This window comes from Paralichthys olivaceus, chromosome 2 (assembly GCF_024713975.1).
Source record: "Paralichthys olivaceus isolate ysfri-2021 chromosome 2, ASM2471397v2, whole genome shotgun sequence".
NCBI classification, from domain to species: domain Eukaryota; kingdom Metazoa; phylum Chordata; class Actinopteri; order Pleuronectiformes; family Paralichthyidae; genus Paralichthys; species Paralichthys olivaceus.
This window is the reverse complement of record NC_091094.1, coordinates 27,275,820-27,296,752: the sequence shown is the minus strand read 5'-3', so window position 1 is coordinate 27,296,752 and position 20,933 is coordinate 27,275,820. Positions and strand designations below refer to the sequence as shown.

General features: G+C 39.5%; 1 protein-coding gene and 2 non-coding genes across 4 annotated transcripts; all 3 read left to right on the top strand.

Annotated features, from left to right (window-relative positions):
• The first annotated feature begins 3,358 nt into the window (after positions 1–3,358).
• Positions 3,359–3,431, top strand: trnam-cau (transfer RNA methionine (anticodon CAU)). Its single transcript has one exon. It is a non-coding gene; the product is annotated as a tRNA-Met (tRNA).
• Positions 3,432–3,861: 430 nt separating this feature from the next.
• trnag-gcc (transfer RNA glycine (anticodon GCC)) lies at positions 3,862–3,932 on the top strand. The gene has a single exon. It is a non-coding gene; the product is annotated as a tRNA-Gly (tRNA).
• An 8,333-nt stretch (positions 3,933–12,265) lies between these two features.
• Positions 12,266–18,041, top strand: LOC109629107 (serine/threonine/tyrosine-interacting-like protein 1). 2 transcript variants are annotated; one of them, XM_020086581.2, is made up of 8 exons: positions 12,286–12,526; positions 12,674–12,735; positions 14,728–14,827; positions 15,466–15,599; positions 16,437–16,582; positions 16,686–16,783; positions 17,022–17,134; positions 17,825–18,041. In XM_020086581.2, the coding sequence occupies exons 1-8, from the start codon at positions 12,424–12,426 to the stop codon at positions 17,954–17,956; spliced, it is 888 nt and encodes a 295-aa protein (XP_019942140.2). In that variant the 5' UTR covers positions 12,286–12,423; the 3' UTR covers positions 17,957–18,041. The 2 variants fall into 2 exon arrangements, with proteins under 2 accessions (XP_069369894.1, XP_019942140.2); XM_069513793.1 differs by lacking the exon at positions 12,674–12,735 and having other exon boundaries at positions 12,266–12,526.
• The last annotated feature ends 2,892 nt before the right edge of the window (positions 18,042–20,933 follow it).

The window sequence follows — 20,933 nt, the reverse complement described above, 5'->3', positions numbered from 1 at the left end:
TAAAAAAAAAAGAACACAACAAACAAACCAAACTAGTTTCTGGTGTGTACATTTTCATGCATTCACACATAAATAAAAGAAAAAAAGAAAAGAAAAACAATATATGTACACTTTGTTTTACAACTATTAATTTGTAGTCTATTTACATATACACAGACAAAGAACCTGTACGTCTAGAGACATATACACAAGTCAAATAAGAAACATTAAGAACAATAATTAAATAAACAATAATGAAATAAAATCAAATAAAATGGGTACAAACAATGGGTATACAGGGAAATCATTTCTTCCTTTCTTCCACAGTTCTTTGTCTCTCAGCCTCATAGAAAGGAGACTGCTGAAACTCGGGCCAGCTCATCTCCTTGGCCATGCCCTTATCTCTGTACAAAGAGTACACCTTTGATGGGCATAAATGTATTTCCCTGCCACTCCAGGGAAGCCCGTGTGAATGTGAGGGCTGTTTGGTCCCTGTTTCAGTTCCAAGCGGCAGAATCTGCAGAGGCGGACTGTTGGTTGTGCGTGTGGTTGTGGTTGTGGGCCTGGTTGTGGGTCTTGTCTCTTCCTCCTTCCAGGTGCTCTTGGCCCTGTCGCCAAAGCCAACCAGCTGGTCGTCCTCTGATGTGGCTGTCACCACACCCTCTCCCCTGGCCTCGTAGGCGAGGAGAGACTGGATCTCTGCAAAACTCAGAGCATAATTCACAAAGGACAGTAGACTATCCTTGCTATGCCCCTCGGGCCTGAAACGACCTGCAGCCTCCTCCTTACGCATATCCTTGACAAGGTAACATGTAGAGCCAACATCATTCTCCAAAAGCCACCTGAAAGCCTTCCCTTTATACTTGCCAAACTGCAGGATGTAGTCTCCTAGCACCTCCGTCCTGTCTGAGGCATCACCCCCTCTCTGACGAACCGCAGCCAGGGCATTCTGCCGCACGAGGTCCTCTCTCAGGGCAGACCTGTCCTGACGAGTGGGGTCATCCTTGATCCGTCTGGCTTCTGCAGAGGGTTCCTGTAAGAGAAATCCACCTGGTCCCTTGCGGAACACAACACTGAGTTTACCTGGGAAGAACACCACCCTCTGCATCTTGACCTACCATAAAGTAAAAACATAAGTTTGGGTTATCTTCTATGAACTTCAGTCAAATAGTTCAGAGGGTAAAGACAATAGTTTCTCACACCTCTGAGTCTGGGAGGAAGTACAGTGTGTGCGTGTGTGTGTGTGGGGGCTTGCAGTGAAATAGTTCATAGGGTCAAGACAATAGTTTATCACACCTCTCTGATCCTTATCTACTCACAGTGTGTGTGTGTGTGTGTGTGTGTGTGTGTGTGTGTGTGTGTGTGTGGGCGCGAAAACAACAGGGGGGTGGGACGGTCTTTGCAGCAGGAGTTGGAGAGCAGTTATGTGTGTGTGAGAGAGAGGGGGGGGGTAGGAGAAGTGAATGCCTAGATCAAAGTCTTATTACACTTGATTAATACTCTCTTGACAATCTACTGCTTGTCTGAAAGTCTACTCTGGCACTACTAGTTCTGCCAAATGAATTTGAACATATTAATATCACATTTGTATTTTAAAAAAAGAGATGGTATCAATCCCTCAGTAGTACAGCTGTTTTAGTTGATGCAATATGTAGCCTAACTAGTCAGACATCTTAGGAGTAACAGATCCATGGTGTAAAGATGAGTTAACATCACGACATCAAAACCAGATACACAAAAATATGAAATACAATCATGTTATCACGTAATTTCAACACACGTTTCTAGCGTCAGTCTCTTAGCAAGTGAGCAATGCTGAGGTAGGCTATAGTTAACTTATCAACAAAAGATTGATATAAACGGACTGACAAGACTATTTAACGTCACGTCATGAAAACTATGCATATAGCTATATAAAACGATCATGTCCATTCATACTTTGACGTGTTATTTCACCACAAATCTTCTGCGTTACCCTGCGAGTGGTGCTAGGCAACTGCTGACACGACATTACTGTCAATACCGCGCTGACGAATATATAATATTAAGCAACAACCTAAAAACCACACACAATCTCAACAAATAGCATGATGTTCATTCATTATTTAGTCCATAATTACCCCAAACTTAATTCCGGGCAGTTCTATCGCATCAACCAAGCGAATAAGCAGCAGCAGCGAACTAATGTTATCAGAAAGCAGGCTAACTTTTATGAAAATAAAACAACGTGTCTTACCTTTGACGAATGAAAATGACTTGAATGTTTGAATGATGCACAGCCCCTGTAAGAACACGTAATGACATCAACAATAGACAGTGAATATGCACGCTTTTATGACCGTCTGCCGTTAGAGGTTTGCCTGAAGGAAAAAAAGAAATATCAGAGGAGCGCGAGTCTATAGAAAAAGTCGGAACAGCGCCACAGCCGGAAGAGTGGCCAAAAGAATATTACATCCACACTGTGGTTCAGCACTATCATTGAAATGCATGTTAAAAAGCGTTTAGGTCGGTTTAGCTAAACTTTTCTCGAGGGCCGCGCGGGAGGCCCGGGTTCGATTCCCGGCTAATGCATCATACTACCTTTAGCCAATGAGTTGCACCACCCGTGGTGGGTATAGTGATCGGTATGTGTATACCATCCTTCTAGTCGAAAGTGCATTGGTATTGGGGCTGTCATTTGCAGTAGAGGCCACATGGGCTGCTAGCCCCACCCTGTCCCAGGTGTGAGCCTTTGGGCCGCCAAGTGGATTAACATTATTGATTTGTAAGGCTCACAGTTAACTGGCTCGAAATGACTTTACAAACACTGAGCGTTATCTCTTTATGACTCTTGTTCTGGAACATTTGGACCATTTGGACACAGTACTGGACAGCAATGTTCTAGAATACACACATGTATGTTGAATTGTGAGACATTGGATTGAATGCATGGTTATGTGACAGACAAGTAGTGTTTTGCATTTCTGTACCACCCAGGAGTCTGTTTACAGGGTTTGGGAATGAAGTAGAAACTTTTAGAATCAAGAGTGTTTTTCAAGTCTAAATGACTTTTGCACTTGGCCAGTCGTTTGCATTAGAGGCCAGCTGAGCTGCTAGCCACACCCTGCTCCAGGTGTGAGGTTCTTGGCCATCAAGCAGATTAAGGTATTTGCATTCCAATGCTCACTGTGGACTGGTTCATAATTACTTTAAAAGTGTGGATAGGTCTTCTCCTGATGATTCTTCTTCTAGATGATTCAAAGTTTCTACAGCAACATTGGTCCTGTCCGTACGGCATGTAACATTTGGACCGAACTATTTTGACTGACAAATGGTATTTTGTAGTTCCGTCACTTTTAAATATAGATTTTTTTTGGCACACATTTTGTTCATAAAATAGGCCTCGTTGGCGCAGTAGGCAGCGCGTCAGTCTCATAATCTGAAGGTCGTGAGTTCAACCCTCACACGGGGCATCTGTCTTATTACATGAGGGTATGAGCAACCTTCCAACTACAGGCTCTGCATTCCATAGAGTATTGGTCAATGACATCAGAGAGCACATGTTTGTACGTGTCCAGACATTCTCTTTATAGTCTTTCACTTGGTTGTTCACATGAAAAGTAACAGAAATAGTTATGTCAGGCTTGAGAGAGAAATATTAACCCTGCTCCTCTCTTACCTCTACACACTTGGCCAGTCACACCGAGAAGCGGTTGTGAATATATCTGTTGAACATAACAGGAATGGTCGGGCACCCCTCTCTCAATCGGATGTCAGAAAAGTGTAAAGGTAGGGGGTCTTTGAAGTGGTTTACACATCAGATAAACTGCCCTGGCAGGGCATGCTGGTCCCTTAAGTGGGAGTTCTCGAAAAAAAAAAAGTCGAAAAACAACATCAAAGCAAGCATTGGTGGTTCAGTGGTAGAATTCTCGCCTGCCACGCGGGAGGCCCGGGTTCGATTCCCGGCTAATGCATCATACTACCTTTAGCCAATGAGTTGCACCACCCGTGGTGGGTATAGTGATCGGTATGTGTATACCATCCTTCTAGTCGAAAGTGCATTGGTATTGGGGCTGTCATTTGCAGTAGAGGCCACATGGGCTGCTAGCCCCACCCTGTCCCAGGTGTGAGCCTTTGGGCCGCCAAGTGGATTAACATTATTGATTTGTAAGGCTCACAGTTAACTGGCTCGAAATGACTTTACAAACACTGAGCGTTATCTCTTTATGACTCTTGTTCTGGAACATTTGGACCATTTGGACACAGTACTGGACAGCAATGTTCTAGAATACACACATGTATGTTGAATTGTGAGACATTGGATTGAATGCATGGTTATGTGACAGACAAGTAGTGTTTTGCATTTCTGTACCACCCAGGAGTCTGTTTACAGGGTTTGGGAATGAAGTAGAAACTCTTAGAATTACCATTGTCTGGCAAAGAATTGAGACAGAGGTAGCTGTTTCTGCCCAGTTTTGAGCTGGGGACCTTTCGCGTCACGCCTTCTGCGTGACAGGTGGAGATACTTGCCACTATACTAACGAGGACTGATTTAATAGCATGCTTGGCCATCAGGTGGCGCTGTTGTGATGTTTATTGCATTGTATTCTTTCTGTTGGGGAGATGATGACAAATCATTTGTTAAACTGGCTTTCTACTCTAGTCAACTGGACTGAGGGCTTAAATTGGCAACTTTGTGTTCCTTCAATTTGCAAAGGTTTCATATATGCTCAGAGTATACCGCACTTGGGATGAATACTACTACTGGACTGTCCTCCGGGTCCCTCTTGAGGACACTGCCTCACTGGTGGAACAGAACTCATCAAACCTCAAAGTTGTGAACTTTTCTTTCACAAGGGGCTGCAAGTCCCTCCCAGTCTGAAGAAAGCAAAGAACCATAGGGTATCATCATCTTCTGTTCCACAAGCAGTTCAGAATCTGTAATGCTGCTTCCATTTGGGAGGTTCCTCTCTTTGCTGGTGTCTCCTTTCAAATCCCTGGGATGAGCCCTGTATGACCTTGGCCTGAGCTTGAGCGTGACAGACAAAGCAGTGACAGCCTGAGAGCTAATGGAAAGGTTGCCATCCGTAAATTTCTCAAAGTTGCCACCACATCTGCCAAAAGCAATCACTGTGAACGACATCAATGGAGATGCAGATATCACCATTGTCTGGCAAAGAATTGAGACAGAGGTAGCTGTTTCTGCCCAGTTTCGAGCTGGGGACCTTTCGAGCTGGGGACCTTTCGCGTTAAGCGAACGTGATAACCACTACACTACAGAAACTGACATACTGTGAATCCCCAGGGCCTGAGGCTGGTAAATACACCATAAACACTGATTCCCATAATGGGTTTTCTGAGAGGAGCCAAATCCAATGATAGGAATGTGCTGCAAGGAGCGCTTTGAGATTTCAGAAGAGAGATTCAAAGGTGCATGCGGGTGTTTTGAAAATGATGACAAATCTTTTGTTTAACTGGCTTTCTATTCCAGTAAACTGGATTTTGAAATGGACTGAGGACTTAAATTGACAACTTTGTGTTCCCTAAATTCGCAAAAGTTTTATATATGCTCAGAGTATACCGCACTTGGGATGAATGAATGCACAGCTATGAAGAAAGTGTGTGTGTGTGTGTGTGGTGTTTAATCATCAGTAAGTGTATTCCTCTCTCCCTCTGTGTGGTGAACTGGACAAAAAACATTTGCAGCTCAGTCATAGAGTTGACTGATGAATCACTCTAAATGTTAACAACATTGTGACGGCGGGGTGTGGTTAGGGCGCCAACTGCTGGACAACAGGGAGGAGTGGCTCAGTTGGTGATCGGACAGCTGTGCAGAATCAGGTAATCAGGCAATCAATAAGACCATGCTGGTAACCTGGTTCTGTCCTCTTGCAGTAGGCTGGGTTCGAGAAGCGGGAGCAGCCGTGTGAGGATACACCAGCCTGTGTATATGTGTGTGGTGGCCTGACGAGGCGGACATTATTAATAAAAGAACACTGTGGAAATGCCATTCTCTCCTCCGGTGTTTGTCCGGAGTGAGCCGAGTAATCTCACAAACATATTTTGTCTCTCATTACGGAAAGAGCCTAATCTTATGACAAGATCAGTTCGGTTATTGCTCCTGTAACCATCATACAAACAACAATCATTTTAAAGACTTGCTCCTAGTAAGAAAATAATCAAGTCCCAAGGAAAGGGTGATTCCTTTCTAGACAGCCCCATTACAGTAATATGTTAGGGAAGTGTTTTTGAGAATATTATTGTTATCCATTCAGTGATGATGTGCTGTTGAGAGATGTTGAGAGTTTTGAACCTTGAACTATGTTGTTGCAAGAAATGACTAATGATCCAGATCCTAGTGGAGACCCTTTCTGTGATCATTTTTACATGAAGGAACATCTAAAGAAAAGGAGTAAACCATTGTTAAGTAGGTGAACATATGAGGGAGCAGAAAGAGAACAGGTTTTAAAATAATGGATTTAATGTCAGTGTAAGACACAAGACAAGTCCTTAAACTCTCACTGCTTTCATTTGCCCTTATTAGAAAAATTGCTCTAACAACAACAGAATGATAGGTTACAGTGTTACTCTCTTATTTAGTGCTAATGCTAAAACTAACAATGGATGGAAAATCTGCCAAAAAGATATCTTCCTCATTTTTTGAGAAACTTCTGTTTGTATGTGGAATCGTATCCCGCAAATTTTCTATCTGATCTGCTTCACACTTAGCATGTGATAAATAACCTGAGAAAGTGCAGTGTTGAATTTGGTGCAATGGGAAAACGGTACGCCAAATGTTAATATACAGGCAACCAGCGCTCTGACCGAGTCAGAGTAAGTCTTCTTATACATCCTCCTATAAATTACATCAGCAACTCATTCAAACCTCAGGTCAAAATCTACAGGTCAAAAATCTGATAATCAGCTTTTTTTTTTACTTGTTTATATCCGACTGAGACACAAACATTCACGGGTGTCTCAGGTGCTGATCTCTATCATGTCAACAACATTCATGAACACAAAATAATCTAACATCACTCTGAACCATAGATTATCAAAAGCTGTGCACACAACGTCCATCACCCCAAACATTAAAAAGTGACAATATGAGGACTCACTAATGACAAGGAATAATTCTGAAATAGCTCCAGAGCATTAACACCGGCCAAGCTAAGAGCCCATTTCAAACAGGTGTGTGAAGAAAAAGCACTGCACTAGTCAAACAAAAGCTCAATAATATATTATATATGTTGCTGTGAGCAGTAAATTCACAACTCCTAAGCAGATAGCAGAGGATATTTTGGAGTCCAGACAGACAGCTGCTTCCTTCACCATAAGCCTACAGGGTCCGCAGCTCCTTGTACTGTTGCAAGACATCCTCGCAGAGTAAACAGGACAATTTGACATAGTGGAATGAGATTACCTCAGAGAGCAGCGTGAGAGGGGGACAGCTACTTCTGGTGGACCTAAATGTAAAATGTTTTGCTGTTTTGAATGAGAATCTCTTTTATTTTATTTAAAGAATCGTAAAAATCTTTTTTTTAAATCTTACTGTGTTCTTAAGTACCTGGCCATGTTTGGGACCTTTGTTTGGCATAGTTGGTTTTAGACTTAGTCTAATTATGAAAACGCAAATTCATACCTTTCTTTTAAATGTCACTTCTTCTCCATCTCAAATTGGTCTTGGAGGGATGACCGACATGATTTATTTGTAATGGTTCACCCTGGGAAATACAACAGCAGTGCAAACATATGTAAATAAGTGTGTCACATGCTCCCAAACTAATCAACACAGACCCATTTCATCTGATCACTACAAAACAAGCCTTTCCATGCAGCACCATGTTGAGGGTTTGAATACATTTAGGTAATGCCTGATCTATTTTCTAAATGGGTTGTTGCTTTTCCAATCGCAGAATTAAATGGCAAGATAGTTTAACAAATCATGAAAGACATTATTGGCATCCCAGAAAATATAAATAGTGATAGAGGGACTATTTCATGGCAAAAGGACTGCTTGTGGAAAACATGATCCCCATCATCCACAATCTGGAGGTCTTCAACAGTCAGCGGGTGACAGGAGAGCTAGTCAGAAAAGTTTCTTATAGATTGGACGATGTCCTTGTTACGTAATATTCTAAATGGGCAGATGTGGAACATTGTTGTTATCATTTCAGTTACTGTAAGCTTTGGACTAAATTAGAGTACAGCAGAATATTGAATGATCAAGCACTGTGCCCCATTACAGTCGCATCTCAATACCACATGTACACTACAGTCTATTATTGACTGTACAGAAATTCTGTCTGAGCCTAACTGTGTCAAAAACATGGAAGTACAACTGACTGGTCCAGTTCTGCTTCATGCTTTCTCCACTGATTGGGAGACCAAGGATACTGGAGACAACTGCCCAGTCCAGGGCAAATGTTTTTTCAAACGTCTCTTGCTTGCTCTCCTTTCTTCCCTGTCTATGTCAGTGTCAAGGGACCCACAGAATGCCTTCATCTCATTGTCTCCTCAGTGTTGGACTCCAGATTGCTTGCAGCATTAGACAGCAATGTGTCTTTCCCTTGGACCAACGTATGTGTTATATGGACAGCACTCAACTGTTCATTAAAATTTGATAGGCACACAGAGCTCTCAATTTCTTACAGTATTCAACAGACCAGAGGCCTCTACAAACCTACAGTGAAGTGGAACTGCCTGTTCAAATAAGTTATTGGAGTGTTCATGGAGTTTTTATAGCAGGCGTTTTTCCACCTGAAAGCATATCTTGTGTCAATCAGTATTTTAAGGTCAACTGGCTGCGTCTGGATCTGCTTGTGCATACGATGGGCTGGGTGAAAAATGTGTATAGACTCTCAAAGGTGAGGGAAAAAATGGACTGCTGTGCAATTAACTGTGCAGACATCCACCAAAACTGACTTTGGGTTCCATGCATTGGTTTCAAGATCAAGACTAAAAATCATTTTAAACCTCCATGCAAGTGGATTTTACTTATTGCCTCCTCTTGGCACGATCTAAAATCTGGGTTACCATCATTCCCAAGCCTGATTGTGAGACAACTGAAACAAGCAGTGCATGGAGCGTTAAACTGAAAACACTGCTTGCTAAGAGATTTAACCATATTAAATATAAGTGAAAATATTTCTCATATATATTCAAGTGTTTTTGTACCTGTGCATTTTTACACAAAACATATTTTTTTTATCTGCATGTATTTCACTTTTTATTCAGGAGACAGAGATGGGCAGAAAGTTCGGACCAAATTGTGCACACATCCTGCAGAGTTCATCTCTGAAAGCGGCTTTACACTGTGCTACCCTGTCTCAATATTGAATTTGTGTTTGCTGATTTTGTTCCATTTTTGTCAATGATGGAAAATTAAGGATATTTCAAAGTGAATGAGCTTAGTTCTGATTTGGAGAAAAAAAATAGACAAAAACCTCAAAAACTGTGTTTTTGTAGTGAGACAGAGATAGAATACATGTTTTTTATTATTCCTCATGACAATTCATTATTTTCCATCATGTGAGTAAACTGATTATAGCTTAACGATCAAGCTCTTATGTAACTGGAGACAAAACGTGTTATTTTTTACTCCATGTCATAAACTGTTTAATTCAAAAACAACTCACTAAATCATTAAAACAGACATTATGTATCACAGCAACAAACAAATGTGATCAATGTGGTGTCCACAGTCTTCCAGAGCATCTCAACATTTGACTGCTTTACTTTATTTTGTATAGTATTTCTTAATTTTATTGTATTTCTTATTATTCATCTCCAATGATTTGATGAGCACTTTAAATTGCATTTTTTGTTTTGGAAGATGGTATATAAATAAAGTTTGATTGATCTTCACATAAATAAACATAAATCATTCACACCCACATTCAGTCTCTCACACACACACTTATTTGCAGACTCTGATTCGGCCCTGCCTCTGGACAAACTGCAGCAGAGGGCAACAACACAAACATCCAAACAATAACTGTGGACTTTTGTAAATGTAACATGTCACATGAACCATATCTGACCATTACATATCCCAAAGTATCAACACACACAGCTTTGACTGCCTGTTGTCTTTAGTCTCAGCCTGATGATCATCCAGAGAGACATGCATGATGTCCCCTCTGTCTCATGGTGAGCCACATGGAGCAACACTGCCCCCCTCTGGACAAAGACATTCACATGTACACTGGGACTAAAAGACTACTGTTTAGGATTTCATGTAAGGAGCTTCATGGGTCTGATTTTACTGTAAGAAAAAAATGTATTTGGTGTGCTCATCAGATTACAGCAAGTATTTGGAAAAATTTACCAATGAGTGGATATCACTTTAACCTTTTTTCTACAGTTTTGTTTTATTCAATTCTGGAAACATTCAAAAAGTATCTTGGTTCTTAAAAGCTGAGAGCTCATGGGTGAAGTAATCTCAACCAACTGGGAACGTCTTTTATTTGTTTTAAGAAATTAACTACTGTTGAGAAAAAGTCAAAAATAGTAAATGACATCTTCAGCCCCATGTTTGTATTTACCATACACAATGCAAGGTACACCCACACGTTATTTGTTATGAATGAATTGACATTTGGTTTTATTCATTGCATTTCACGGCCAAACATTTGGGATCTCAAATCTTGAAGAGACAATGGTCTCTGAAGTGGCTGAATGCTGCAGCAGCTCAGAGGAGGAAGAGGCTGAGAGGAGGTCAGAGGACAGATGGAAAGGGACCATCGAAGAAGACAAAGAAGAAGAACAGAGGACGCAACCTGAGTAGAGAAAAGCTGATCAAGCACATTTTCAGTTAGAGGGGTATTAACAGACATATGAGGTTCAGAATTAATTAATGAAGACAGGACAAGTCATTCAACTGGTGAATAATGATTTAAATACACGTCAGTTCTTTCCAAATACAGAGAAAAAAGAATGGTGACCTCCCTCTAGTAGTATTCACTGTATTTGTGCAGAGCATTGTGGATTTTCTTTCTTTGGAACCATTTCTTTTTAGTAGTAGCTAGTTTCCCTATAGAGACTGACTGATTATTCAGTTTCTGTATTATTCAGAGTGTCAAGGACTATTGCAGATTTTCAATTTTTTCTCTCTTTTCAACGCTGTGAGCATCACAAACAAAATTCAGTTCAACTTGTATTAGGGTGGAGACAGATAACTCTGGAGGAAATATTTTTTTTTTATCATAATATCTTTTTCACTTTGGACAGAACCAGGCAGATCTTTTTAACTTATTTCGTCTAACTGTCCAAAATAAAGTGAATATATCTATTTCCTGAAATGAGGAACCATTCCTTTAACTTTGATTTCTCCATAGAGGTGGTTGATTTGTCATTTAGGTTGAAGGATTTACTGCATTACAGCATTTCACTGTCAACAAGCTGAGGCTCCTCTGGGTTATTTTTCTTATCTGTGGAGAGCAGCAGCATGCATTTAAAAGGCTGCTGTACATCTGTGGAGGATGTGAGCAAGTAGGCAGCAGTAAGAGGATGGTTGTTGCTGATGGAGAAGAAAGAAGAGGAGCCTGGGCCTGAAAGAGAACTAAAAGAAGACAAGACTAAGGAGACCAAAGAGGAGTTGATAGTAGAGGTCTGAAGTAGATGATGTTCCTCATTAGGACCAAAGCCTGGTCCTAATGAGGTCAAATGTCATTTCTAGGGTCCTGGGTAAGGTTAGGGGTCAGATGAGAGTTGGGGTTAGGTTAAGTTATGGGTTAGGCATGAATTGGTCATGGTTAAGGTTAGGCATAAGGTTTTGGCTATCCACAATTAACAATTATCCTGTCTGTATCACAGTATATGTACAGCTGTTTCTATTATTTTGCCCTACAATTTAATAAAAGATACATCCTCTAAATGATGAGCATTTGCATAATTTCCTCAGCTGATGAGGAGCAGTCATGAGATGCTTATGAAACCATTCTTTCCAAAACAGGACTGTCATGGATGTTATTTGTTTGTGTAACCAAAGGATGAAACTCTATAATCGTTTGTGTGTTTTATGATCATCCTGCTGTCTTCTACTGGTTTGAGGAAAAAAGGCATGACAGGTTACATAACTCTTGTTTACGCATCCAAAGAGCCAAACAGCTGACTGATTACTGTAATATCAGAACCATCTGCACATTGAAATTAAACTATGAATTTAGAATGTTCAGCAAAAATCAGCCAAAATGTTGATTGTATGATCTGTAGATAAATGTATCATTTGCATGGTCAAGAAATGTATCGTTGTGACTTTAAGGCTCCACATCATCACTAACCACCAATGAGGAAGGAGGCTGAGTTGCTTGGCAACAAGACTCATATAAACAAACTTTGAAAACAACTGAGTTCACGCTCATTTGTAGATGCAACATTTGTTTCCCCACAGGCTGATTGCACTGTTCAGTTATTTTTGATATTTGTTTCCAGCTAATTATTCATGTTGTTTTTCGTCCTGCGATGTCTGAAGTCAGGACGTGTGAACCGTTTGAGCTTTACAACCTCCTCAACCAGTGCAGGGCTGTGTCGAGACTGGCAGACATCAACTACCTCTGTTTGGTTGGTAAGAGAAAGGCTTTATAGTTATTATACATGTTGTCAGTGCCAGAGTCAAAGTGACCATATATACTGTATATGAGCCTTTCTGACTATAGCTGCTTTGCTTAAATTTAGCTGTAACCTACTTGTGTGATGTCTCTATCTATTTTAGATGCACGTGAAATTCAAGATTACAACACGAGTCACATCATAACAGCAAAGAGTGTGAAAATGGTATGGATATAAATGTATGTAGATTCATGATTCATGTCTGATGAATGATATGTGCACTTTAAATTAGTCTAATGCTAGACAAAGGTAAGGGATATTATGATGTCACAGTGAAGTTGGCCTTTGACCTTTTGATTATCAAATGTTGTGGTTCATTTTGTCATTGCTGATCTTTGTCATGGCAACAACATTCAAAGAATCACTTCATAGCAACTAGTCATTTGTTTCAAAGTTAAGCTGAATTGCAGAGCTTTTATTTTGAAGGGTTGTGAAATTGTGTTGATTGCTTAACAGACCTACATGCAATGTATGAGGAAATAATTGCAGTTCAGTAAAAAATCATTCAAACTTATATAAAAGCCACACACATGAACAGTAATAAAGCTAATTCAGTTTCATTTTATGAAAAACATTGACTATAAAATCTTTACTACAGATAAACCAGATAAGATGAACACAAAGTTTTCTAACGTCACTCTGCACCGTAGACAGTTAATAAAATGCTCTGCACACAACGTCCAGCACACAAACAATAAAAAAGTATACTGGAGAATATTGGAGAACCAGACTCTCAACTGTTTTAGAGGGACTCACCAAGTGATGACTTTTGACTTTTGACCACCAAAATGTAATCAGGTCATCTTTGATACCAACTGAATGTTTGAGCCGAATGTAGAGAATTTTCATCGTGGTTTTCCAGAGATATTGCATTTTGAGACAACCCAGAAATAAACGACAACTCAGATCCGTTATCGACCTTGAAATAGTAAAAGCCAGCATGCAAGTCTCTTTGTTATCTATAAAGAATGAAGGGATCTAGAGATGGCCTTCCCTCATGTTCCTACCTCAGAACGTCTAACCTCAATCTGTACATACCTTTTCTACACAGCCCACCTCCTCCAGTCAAATCTCAGGGAAGCTTGAAAAATGTAAATTGGTTGTGAGATATATGATGAGCTTTGGGTTTAGGGAATCAGAGAATGTTTCTTTAAGGCTACACTTCAGTAAGTGCAGTTTAATATCATGCATTGCATCAGTCAGTTGGTTTCAGCTTTTGTATAAAAACAGGAAGGTGGGTTGGTGGGACCCTGAGTCATCTTTACTGGAACCATTTCTTTTGTCAAGCAGAACTGCTCGGAGGCAAATTGACCTGGACTGTGTACATGCTGTTTATTGTTGTTCTGAAAGCTCCCTGCAGGCTTTCATGCTTTTAAACGCGGCTCAATGATTTGGTGCCCGCTCTTTATATAGAAGAGATTAGAGACTCTGATTCAGGCTGTAGGTTTGTGGAGTCTCAGGTGGATTTGGCTGCAATTAGTTTGTGTTTGTTGATTTATTTCCCCCAGAGACAGGCTTAAGGAGCTGTTTATTTGAATAACTTTACACTCAGTGGCAATGTATGGACAATTTCAAGAGGAATTTACCACTGCGGTGACCTTCATTGTTTTTTGTTCTGATTGATTATTATAAGTCAGTGGGTGTTTCAGGTTGTTGGCTTGTGTGTAGTTATCCTTTAATTGTATCTTTCTGTATACACATGTTGTAGATGATTCAAATTAAATTGATATAAAAGGAAACTACTACTAATATACGACTAGTGTTTATTTCACTGGGCAATCATCTGCCATTTGTATTCTTTCCATGAAGAACTACTGAAATACCGAATTCTTAAGTGCAGGTTTAACAGAACAAACATAAAAAGAGTATACAATTGATTAATTACAACAATTAATTACAAGCACTGATGTCTTAGAATTCCTTACCAAGGTTTTTTTCAATAAAATGTTCAACTGCTTGAATGTGTTTGCTTTTCGAAGGAGTGATATTTATGGAAATATTTTGGCATCCCTCTTTTATTTATTGTTTGTGGGTGTAAGTGTAAGAAATGTAGAGGCAAACAATAAAGCATATCAGATTAGTTTTGAGTTCCTTACAATCCCACCTACGATTATTCTGCACTTGAGAAGTCAAAACCTTCTGTGTGACTCTTTCCAGGATTCAGATGGTAAATTCTTCTTGCCAGTGGCTGTGGAGGTGGACACTATGCAGCACGTGGTCGTCTACGACAGCAACACAAGCTGTTTGCAGGAAAATGGTAACTGTCCAAAGCATTAAAGGGATAGTTCACCCAAAAATGAAAATTCACACATAATCTACTCACCACTATGCCAATGGAGGGCAGTGTGAAGTGTTTGAGTCCACAAATCATTTTTGGAGTTTCAGGGGTAAACAGTGTTGCAGCCAAATCCAATTGAAGTAAATAGCGACCACTTCCTTATACATAAAAAAACAGAAAACGCTGAAATGTCCGCTGTTGTCCTCCTCCTAGTTACTGCTGCAGTAACAAGATCAGAAAGTTACTGCTGTAGTAACTGCAGCTATCACCAGAACTTGTGAGTATAGAAAGTTCTCATCAGAACTCCCGATAGCTGCCCCCACCCCTCCATCGGCATTATGGTTGGTAGATAATGCGTTAATTTAAATTTTTGGGTGAACTATCCCTTTAAATGTTTTATCAAAGCAGCTCTGAAGAGTTGAAAAGGCTGATTTACCAGTTGACTAACATAACATAATAAAGTGCAGCTATGATGACAACGTTTTGTATGTAATTCCCCTAATCCCCCTGCACTTCTCTGACAGATGAAAGCTAATATTTCCCAGCAGCCAGTGCCCTCAGTCAGTATTTCAGCCACAGATATCCCTGTTAAGTGAAGTTCATCTTGTTTTGTTCAGGCAGAGCAGCGGAATGTGCTCAGGTCCTGGCTCAAGCGAGTCTCTGTCCGGTCAACATAATAAGAGGAGGCTTTCAGAGGTTCTCAGCTCTGTACCCATTCTTAAGGACAGAGAAAATGATGTACACCATCATGGTAAGACAACCTCACCTGACCTGAAGGTTCATACACTCATAAATAAGACTGTTAAGGTTCATTGGAATCATAACATTTATTACTATACTGTACTTAACCATACCTGTATACTGTGGTGGAAATGTATCTCCAGATGTGAAATTAAGAGTTTCTCAGGCTGGAATTATCTTTAGGTCATTTAACAGAAAGCTCTTCAGAGGGTTTCACACTCAGCATGAATGCTCAGAGTGGAACAACCCTGAATAGGGAAAGAAGAAGGTTTTATACAGTCAGGTAAACAGGAAACATAAGAGACAACTGTTTCTGAATAATAGCATGAAAACTAAAGCCACCTGTTGTCTGGTTAACACAAGAAGCTGTCTGCTCTTGCTTCTGCATGAAAGAAGAAGTTTGCTACTGCAAAGATCAGGGTCAACAAGTGAGGACATGAACTCTAAGGTTACATCTGCCAAGTGCATAGCAACAGGTGTCTGTCTAGTTTCGAAACTCTGTCTAGTTTCGAATTGTCCGTCTGCACGTACGCCAGACGGTTCCTCTTATGCGAGCACAATTGTGTTTCTACATGAGTTATTGTTGAACACAGCACATGAGCATTGATCAGACATAGGAAAGAGTTCAAGCAAAGCTCATATGCAAGTTTTCCATTACAATACTTTCCATTTAAAGCTGCTTTAGACAAGGTTATCCTAATTTCTTTGCTTTATAGTCACTTTATCTATTCATTTCTGATCTGCTATGATCTAATATGTTTATCAAACTGAGGGATTAAGAAGAATACAAGCCTCAAATGAAAGCCCTGGCCACCATTTAAGGAAATACTATATTTCTATGCTCCAGGAGTTGGAAAACCTGAAGACTTATCCAGTGGAGATCATAGCAGGGCAGCTGTATATGGGTGACATGAAACAGGGCGTGGACTCCAGTATCCTCACAGACCTGAAAATCAGCACCATCATCAGCATCTCACAGACTGACACTCTGGAGTAAGGCAGGACTGATTATCTGAAATATCATTACAGCTCTGACCGTCACATGCCGTTGCTGTTGAGTTTGTTCTGAATTTCTTGTGAATTTGTTTGGATCGAGGTCCATGAAGGGGAACCAGGCCATTCTTAACATCCCTGTGGCTAATTCAGTGCTCTCTGATTTGTATTCAAGTTTTGAAAGGATTTGCAGTTTTATTGGTAAGTCTAACTATACTTACTGAAATAAGCCATTGTAACAAAATTGTAATTTAATTATTCAGTTTAAACGGCAATAATCAAGATTACAAACATGAATAAAGTGGGTATTAATTGCTGAAACTGAATTTGGAAAAGTAATGAATGTCAATTAGATCCTTTCCTATACTTCAACTTAAAGGACAGAGGTTATATTTGGGTTTTCATGTTCATTGAATTGTAATCTATCTCCTGTTTTTAGGGTCACACATGAACATGGACTCTCGTGTCCTAGTAGTTTCCAGACAGGGCAGAAGCCGCTGCAGCGCTGTTATCATTGCCTTTGTCATGCAGCACCTCAAATACACACTGGAGGCAAGTGAGGTTTGTCACCCTGTGCATCTGCATAGCTGTGCAAGCAGGGTATTGTTTTAACCTGTCTGTTTTATGTGTGTGTGTGGGTGTGAGAGAGAGAGTGTGTACAAAATAACTAAGGAATGCGTGGATGGATTTTCATATTACTTGAGAGGGGATCTCCAGATCATTAACATTTGGAGCTGTCAAAATATCAAGGTCCAAAAATACTTTTTCTCAGATATCTCTGCAAATAAAAGTGAGACGATCTAAAACTTCTATTGATGAGAAAACAATCCCCCATCATATCATGTCATATGATTAGAGACGCCATGAACACGTCACAACGAAGTCAGAAAATGACAGGTATCAGGTATCTCTGCATCCTTTAGTACGATCTGAAGCTTGTAAAGATCAAAAACATAATTTATGATCACATCACCTTCCAGCACCTCCATGGATCATTAATTATCATGTTAAACTTTACTATACTGTTTTGAATTTGTACAAAGTAAGTGTATACGTGCACAAGCTGTGGTTTTAGAGGAGCACACTCTCCCCTACATCTTGGCAATAGAACACGAATAAGAGTATTTTTAACACATACACACACACAAGACTGATATGGGTCATGGAAAGAAAGCATGTTGGTTTGGAATACAACATTACATTCAGTGAACATAATGCTATTGGTTTGACTTGCTTTCCCAGGAGGCCTGGAAGTATCTGCTGAAATGTAAACCCAGCATGAGGCCAAACACAGGCTTTCTACAGCAGCTGTCTGACTGGGAGCTTCACACCATGGGAACTAAAGTGACTGACATCTCTGAACCTCTTTTTTAACTCGGGAATGTGACTAGTTTATAATCACCATTATTATGATGATGATCATTATTATTTGCTCAGATGGAATAAATATAATTTTACAGATTTTTTGCGTATATTTCACATAAGCTCAATGTTTAGGCTGTAATAATATTACTTATATAAATATTATTTAGGCTTAAATTCTCAAATTTAAGTTTAAAACAACAATTTTGAGTTGCATAACAAGGGGTCTTCCTAATATCTTGTGATTGTATTTGAACATTTGTTAAGATGATACACTACCTCTGTCCTCTTTTTTTGACATTCATCCGAGGTGCAAACAAATAACAAAAATGATACTGACTTTTGTTTGATTTGGAATTAGTCTGTCTGTACTTGTCAGTGTGTTACTCACTTAATAACGAATGCCCTGCAGCAGAAGTCTGTTGATTCAACTTCCCACTTTCATCATTCCTACAGATTTAAAGATTTCAGACAAATAAATCTGTCACTGTATCTTAGCTGCTGACTTGACACAGGTTTTTGCTGATGGAGGATCTTCCTTATGCAACCTGGGCTCCAGGGAGTAGGGATCGAACTAACCCAGAGAAGAGCAGCAAACTTACTCTACTACCTGAGCCATGGTCCTGCTTTACACAAATTAAGTCAACTTTAAAAGTAAACTTTATTCGTATAGCACCTTTTATACAAGAAATGCGTTGTAAAGTGCTTTACATACAATTTAGATAAAAAATGTAAACAGGTTAAAATATAAGAAGAGAACAGATTTTAAGAACATGTTAAAATGACATTCAAAAGAAAAGGAAAGTAAAAAAGTAAAATGAATAACATTGCATTTAAAAAATGCATATAAACAGAAATGAAAGGGATACAAAAATTAAAGAGTGCAGGTTAGTGTAAGATAGTTAATGGCTGAAGTTAAGAGAAATGTTTGAAGTTTTTTTTAAGCTTCTCTGATATCTACTAGCAGTCTGTTCCACAACTTTGGAACATCATTTACAATATAACAGGTGTAGGGCCAATCTATATCTGATCAGTTGTTCCTTCATCAAGTATATGTTATCAATCAATCATAAATGGGATCACATTATTTCCAGTTCAACGGATCATACTTCACTCTCAGCCAATATTTTTTATTAGAATATAACTTTGGGGGGTATGCAATTCAGCCATTTAGCTAACAAAAGGTTTCAAATCAACTACATGCAACTGCTTAATCTTAATTTAGAGTCATATGAAGCTTTCATAAGTTTCTATTCAGAGAAGTCCAGCTTGAAAAGAGGACGTGTTCAGAGTAAGTGGATGATTCATAATGGAATTGAATAACTTGTGGTTCCAAGTCCATTAGGAAGCAATTAAAATGGTCTCAATGACTGTTGTGCTGGATACTCTCAGTGAATTTTAAACATGCCTTTGCCTTTCATCAGTTTTACTTTGATGAATCTTTAAAAATGACGGACACATTTGTTGGGTCACCTCACACCATACCTGACTTCAAACATAAACCTGACCTGAACAAGACAGTACTCTGTAAAATCTTAACCCATATGAAACTATTAGTTGCATACCGCTATTAAAGATGTTTCACATCCTATTTCAAATTTCACTTGTTAACTTGTCACATCACTTAATAAAGATTCATTCCTGGAGGTATTGCAAACACGTTACAAGTTTATAATCAATGAAAACTGGATGAATGTCAAGGCATCATTTCCATTAAGTCAGTGCAAAATGTCAATTTGTGCTTCATCTGTTCATAAATCTCATTTCAACTACACTTTTAAGTTCAGCTCTGATACTGCCATGATCGTTAATAACAAACAACCATTGCATCTGTTAGATTGCAATAGCTCTGAATGAAATAAGAAATGTCTGAGACATCTCATGACCACAGCATCTGCTTCTACTTGAGCTAGTTGCATGTCACCCCATGTATTAGTTTCTTGTCGTTCACATGTCAAATTACATTAAAAATTATTACTCCAGTGTGTTCAAAGCAAACAATGATCAGTTGACTCAAATGATCTCATAGAGCTGCATGTTTCCAGGCGTTGCTTCTCCTCTGTCTGTCTAAATAGAGCTGTTTGAGCTATTCTGTTGAACTCTTGCTTGCAGTTCCCCCACAGTATAGAACATTTTAGGTGGCGTCTTTATGCAGGATTTGGCACAAAGCACAAACAACCAGTACCAAATCTCCTGGAGCGCAAACTGGCCCCAGGATCTGCTTGTGGTAATTTGATGATGAATGTATTCAGGACCTTGCATAACGTGAGCACAATTAAAAAATTTAAATAAGAGATCATCTTGTGATGGGATCACACCAGACACATTGCCTAACTGATGTTTCTATCATTAATAACATCATCTACACATGTATCTCAATATTCTTTACATAGTAAGGTTGAGACTTTACAAACTTGGAGAAACCCAACAATTGCCACAATGAGCAAACACTTTGGCGACTGTGGAGAGAAAAAAAACCTCCTTTTTAATTGGAAGAAAGCTCTAGAGCCAGACTCAGTGTGGGCGGCCATCTGCCTCGACCTGTTCGGACGAGTGCAGAAAAATGTGGAAGAGAGGAGAGGTGGGTGGAAAAGAGGGGAGAGAAGAAAGAGGCAGGAACAGTTGTGTAAACATCTTATTTAAGCTCTGTCAGACTGGTTATGACAATATTATGAGTGATTTATATAGATGTAATGATGTTTTTAATGATAGCGTCAGTTAAGCATGAGTATTCAATGGTTATTACTGAGTTATGACATGATTATTTAAGTACTCATGGGTCAGAACATATCCCTCTGCAGACTTGGTCTTAATACACAGCTGAAGGTTTGTGACTGTACCTTGCCAAGTGACAGTCGCCTTCTCATTCTGTCATTAACTCTCACGCAGATTCACAAGGTGATACCCACGGCTGGTAATAAAAACTAGATTTTTATGGGGCCATATCACCTAAAAATCTAGGACACAGTTGATAGTGTACTTAGAAGTT

What these genes read in the sequence shown, in the direction of transcription:
- LOC109629107 (XM_020086581.2), top strand. Translation starts at nt 12,424, where the DNA reads ATGTCTGAAGTCAGGACGTGTGAACCGTTTGAGCTTTACAACCTCCTC. An exon ending in CAGCAAAGAGTGTGAAAATG is followed by an intron (nt 12,736 to 14,727) that starts GTATGGATATAA and finishes GACTCTTTCCAG; the next exon opens with GATTCAGATGGTAAATTCTT. An exon ending in AAGGATTTGCAGTTTTATTG is followed by an intron (nt 16,784 to 17,021) that starts GTAAGTCTAACT and finishes TCCTGTTTTTAG; the next exon opens with GGTCACACATGAACATGGAC.